At 32.5% G+C, this 5000-nt stretch overlaps 1 protein-coding gene across 1 annotated transcript in view; it reads right to left on the bottom strand.

The window, feature by feature from the left end:
- Window positions 1–5000, bottom strand: part of LOC122260373 (adhesion molecule nephrin) — a 218569-nt gene that overhangs the window by 12149 nt on the left and 201420 nt on the right. The window contains exons 3-6 of the mRNA XM_086537258.1: window positions 4786–4994; window positions 3874–3984; window positions 1796–1999; window positions 291–442 (exon numbers count right to left, since the gene is read on the bottom strand). Coding sequence (XP_086393384.1) covers window positions 291–442; window positions 1796–1999; window positions 3874–3984; window positions 4786–4994 — 676 coding nt within the window. The remainder of the gene's footprint in view (window positions 1–290; window positions 443–1795; window positions 2000–3873; window positions 3985–4785; window positions 4995–5000) is intronic.

Here is a 5000-nt window from a genome sequence, read left to right as displayed (position 1 = left end):
TGGTGGTAACCATCTAGATATATACACACTTAAAAAAATAGAATGTAAATATAAACGCAACAACATCCTTCTTAAAAAAAAGGGGGGCACGATATAACTTCAAAAACACAAACAAAGAGAACAATATATACACATAACTTCATTTAAAAAAATAAATAAATGAAATAAAGAATAAAAAAACAACTTTCCCCCTAGTCTAAAAACAAAACAAATAAATAAAAAAAACGTAATAGTACCTAAAAAAAAAAAAAATAACGATAATAAAACAAAATACACATCAACAGACTCACCGACGTGGTGGCATTGGTGAGCTGTACGCCATCCAGCCACCATGTGATGGACGCCGTGGGTCTCGCGCCTACACTGTGGCACGTGAGGTCGTACTCTCTCCCTGAAGACAAGGGCTCTCCGGACCGTAGGATCTTGGCGGAGAGGGGCTTGACTGCGGGGGAAGGGAAGGAGGGGGGTTAGGTTAGGCTTTGGGGTTGAGGGTGGCTGAGCTGGAGTGGGGGGTTGTGTTGAGTTTAGGTTGTGTTGGATTCGTTTGGGTTATGGGTATCTTTGGTTAGGGTTTGTGGGTGTGTGTGTGTGTGTGTGTGTGGGTGTGTGTGTGTGTGTGTGTGTGTGTGTGTGTGTGTGTGTGTGTGTGTGTGTGTGTGTGTGTGTGTGTCAGATAAATTATTCATATCATGCTGTTAACCTAAAAAGAAAAAGGATATACTTTGTTTAGAAACAAAATATATATTTCATTTTCGAAGCAGTATTCATTCTGGCATAGTTCAACTTTTTTCTCTTTTCTTCCTTTTCTTTCGTGTTACGTTTAAAATGTTGCAAACGGACTTTTAGAAGCAGCATCATAAACATATAAATAGAATGATATCACTCTATAATAATTCACCTATTGAAAGTAATATCTCTTTATTCTATACCTTTAATAAGAAGCCTTTATTCCAGTAATTAAATAGGTGATGGTATTACTAAATGGAAAAAAACACTACGATTTGGGAGCTTCATTAATATACAAATATTCATCATGAGAAAATGGTTATATCCTTTAGCAAGGTAGACGTCTGGCACACGTGTTTGATGTTGAAAAAGACACTAATGTAATAAGAACTGTATCCGCCATGAAACTTCTTGAGGGATTTTTTATATAACTCCTGGATAAGTAAATTAAGGAAAATTTATCTTATCCTTTTGTGTTACAATTACATAATTAATCGTCCTTTGGATTTTTTTTTTTTTTTTTTTTTTGAGGGAACACTATCTGCAAATGTCCTTATAGAAATGAAACAATGAGCACATTAAAGTTATAACACATATATATAAGCTCATTTATATATTTAGAAATAAATGCCATCCTTTCGAACTCATAGCATAATTTCACATTACTATAGCACAGTGTTTCCACACTCTTGATAGTAATAATAATAATAGGAATTATTTTTATAATAGTAATAACCCTTTTTATCATCGTTGTTTTCGCAACCATTAATGCTTATCTATTTAAAAAAATCAAGGAAATTTGCCATACATGTATAAATATGTCTTATATAACCTTCACTATAATAACAAAAAATTATGTTCTCACCTAACCCTCACTCTAACTCCCTCCCCTCCCCCCTTAACCCCTACCCTACCCTTTAAGAAGAAGAAGAGGAAGAAGAAGAAAAAAAAACTACTTTATCAATTAAAATAATAATAATAATAACAACCCCTTAAAACACCATCCATCACCCCAACCCACAAACCCCAGCCCCCATCCCCCACCCCCGTCACCATAACCCTCACTCACAATTCATCTCGATGGTGATAATAGTTTGGACGGGCACACTGAGGTTGGTGTTCGAGGCGCGGCACTCCAGAGACGCGTGAAGGTGCTTCCTACTCAGGTGCGGGATTGTCAAGGTGTTGGTCACGATGTTTTCTTGAGGACTCTCGTAGGTGTCATCAATGATCTCTCCTTCGAGCCACCAGGTTACTCGAGGTGGCGGTTTCCCTGCAGGAGGAGAAAGGAGAGAGAGAGAGAGAGAGTGAGAGAAAGGTTAGGTTAGGTTAGGTGAGCTTCTTTGTTTCATGTTTTTTTTTGTTGTTGTTAGTCTTTCTGATTTAAGGAAGAGAGGTAAGGTTAGGTGTGTTTTTTTTTTCTTTTCTTTTTTTTTCTTTAAGGGAAAAGGTGAGGTTAGTTTGTTTTTTTTTTCTCTCTCTCTAACGTTCTCTCTTTTTGTTTAAGGGGAGAGAGGTAAGGTTAGGTTAGTTTGTTTTTTCTTAACTTTCTTTGTGTTAAGGGAGAGGTAAGGTTAGGCTAGCTTTTAATTATTCTTATATTGCATTTTTCTTTGTGTTTGAGGGTCTGGGAATAATGTAGCAGGAGAGTTTGTATAGTTTTTTTCTGTTGTTGTTTTGCCAATGTGTGGATGTTTTTGGATTCGGTACCAATGAACTTTCGTTGTAAAAAAGTATGTTGTCAACTTTTTGTGTGTTTTTTAAGTGTGTCTCCGAGTTTGTTTGTGTTTTATGTATTTTAAAATATTTCCCCATTTTTTCTTACTTAATGATGCAGATGATGGGGTTTACGTGTCAGTTTTTTTATGTGTACTCGATGAAATAAAATATAATTTCTTTTATTCTATATTATCATTACTTTACATTACTCACTAATCTTACATATATATTTTTTTTCTCGAAACTTTGTTCCTACTTCGGAGGTATCAAAGTTTCAGATTTACTTGTGGTGTTGAGCTGGATAGGCAAAGGTTAATTTGCTGCATATATTATATTTCACTCACTTTTGGCTCTGGCGTTATTTAGGCTCTTATTCTCATGAATGATGCTGGGAAATGTTAACTTCAAATATACAGTACTTGGGGTGCTAAGAAACTTCTTTCAATCTTAAGCTTTGAATTATTCAGCTTCTAATTGGAAGAAGATCCATGGTATTGCACCTTCTAATTCTGAATGATAACTTTTGGCTTAAGTTTTGTAAGATTTTTTTTCCCTCTCTCTTTCTTTCTTGCTTCGATATTTTTTTTTCGAGGTTAACATTTTTTTTCTTTTTCGTTAATCGGGAAAGTTTAATTACTCTGGTTAGGCTTAACGTTCGCAAGACAGTTACAAGACTGTTGGATTGATCTGTAGACTCTGGTTGAGGAATAAATTATAAGGTAAGTTAATTCATAAGGGTATGTTCATTTAAAATTTAGTGATATGTGAATATTGAATATGTGGATATATGAATATATATATATATATATATATATATATATATATATATATATATATATATATATATATATAATATATATATATATATATATATATATATATATATATATATTATATATATATATATATATATACTATAATATTATATATATATATATATATATATATAATTATACATACATACATAATATATTATATATATATATATATATATATATATATATATATATATATATATATATTATATATATATATATATGTATATTATATGTGTGTGTGTGTGTGTGTGTTGTGTTTGTGTGTATGAACATATATATATATAATTTTATATATTATATATAACATATATATATATATATATATATATATATATATATATATATATATATATATATAGATATATACACAGATAGATGGATAGATAGACAGATACACACATAGATAATGTAGATATAGATATAAGTGAAATAAATATATTTATATATATATATATATATATATATATATATATATGTGTGTGTGTGTGTGTGTGTGTGTGTATTTCATTTACATCTTTATTCATATTCGCACCATACCATACATAGCACAAAAAAAAAAAAAAAAAAAAAAAGGGGATCACCACCGCCTTCGACCTGAGCTGCGACTGACCTCCGCTGACGTCACAGATGAGTGTCATGGAGGCGCCCTCGTCGTACGGCCCGACGATCGTCCACACCTGAAGGCCGTTCTCCGCCAGGATGGTCGGCGAGTTGGGAGGAACTGCAGGAAATACGAGAAGCGGGGACGTTTTATGAGCGATATTATGTCACCCCTTTTTTTCTTATTATTTTGCTTTCTTTCTTTTCTTTTCCTTTTTTTCTTTTTTTCTTATTCTTTTTCTCGTCTGGTTCTTGAGTTTTTTTTGTTTTTTTTTTGTCTTTATGGAGGAATTAGTTTGGGATTTGCTTTGTTTGTTCTCTGGGGAAATGTTGAATATGTTGATAGTGCAATTTGACATATAAAGGCAATTCATGATACAAAGTTTTGTTTTGATTTTAATGATGATCAGGGTAAATGATAAGAGATATAGTAAGAATGATGATAGAAGTGATTATTATTATCATTATCATCATTTCTATTATTTTTGAAAATATGATTATTATCATCATTATAATCATTATCATTATTACTATTATCATTATCATTATTTCTAACATTATTGTTATCATTATAATCATCATTATTATCCTCATTATAATTATCATTATTATTATTGTTGTTACTAATAGCATCAATATTATCAATATCATTACCATTAATGATAGTTATAACAATTGATGATGCTAATAATAACAACAATCATAATAATAATAATATCAATAATACTAATAATGGATGACAATTATACTAATGCTGATAATAATAATGATATCAACACCAACAACAGCAACAATATTATTATGATTGATGATAACAATGATGATAATCATCATGTTAAGGATAAGGGTAATAATAATGATAGTACCAATGATGATGTATGATGACGAGGATAAAGATAACACAGCAGATCGCGCCACTTACTGATAACAGTGAGGTTCGTCCTGGCATTTCGAGTCGGACTCTTCTTAAAATCGACTCGGCAGCGATAGACGCCCTCGTCACTCGCCCTTACGTTGTCGAGGACGAGGGCGGCTGGCGAGGACTTGAGGTCGAAGTGGCCCCTGTCCCCGAGGGTCTTCTTGTCAGACCAGTTCCTTGGTTTGGACATGTCTTTGCCTCGAGAGTAATAGCTGTTT

This window comes from Penaeus japonicus, unplaced genomic scaffold (genome assembly GCF_977035675.1).
Source record: "Penaeus japonicus unplaced genomic scaffold, GWHDUDI00000001_assembly GWHDUDI00000005, whole genome shotgun sequence".
Taxonomy (NCBI): Eukaryota; Metazoa; Arthropoda; class Malacostraca; order Decapoda; family Penaeidae; genus Penaeus; species Penaeus japonicus.
This window is presented reverse-complemented; position numbering and strand designations above follow the sequence as displayed.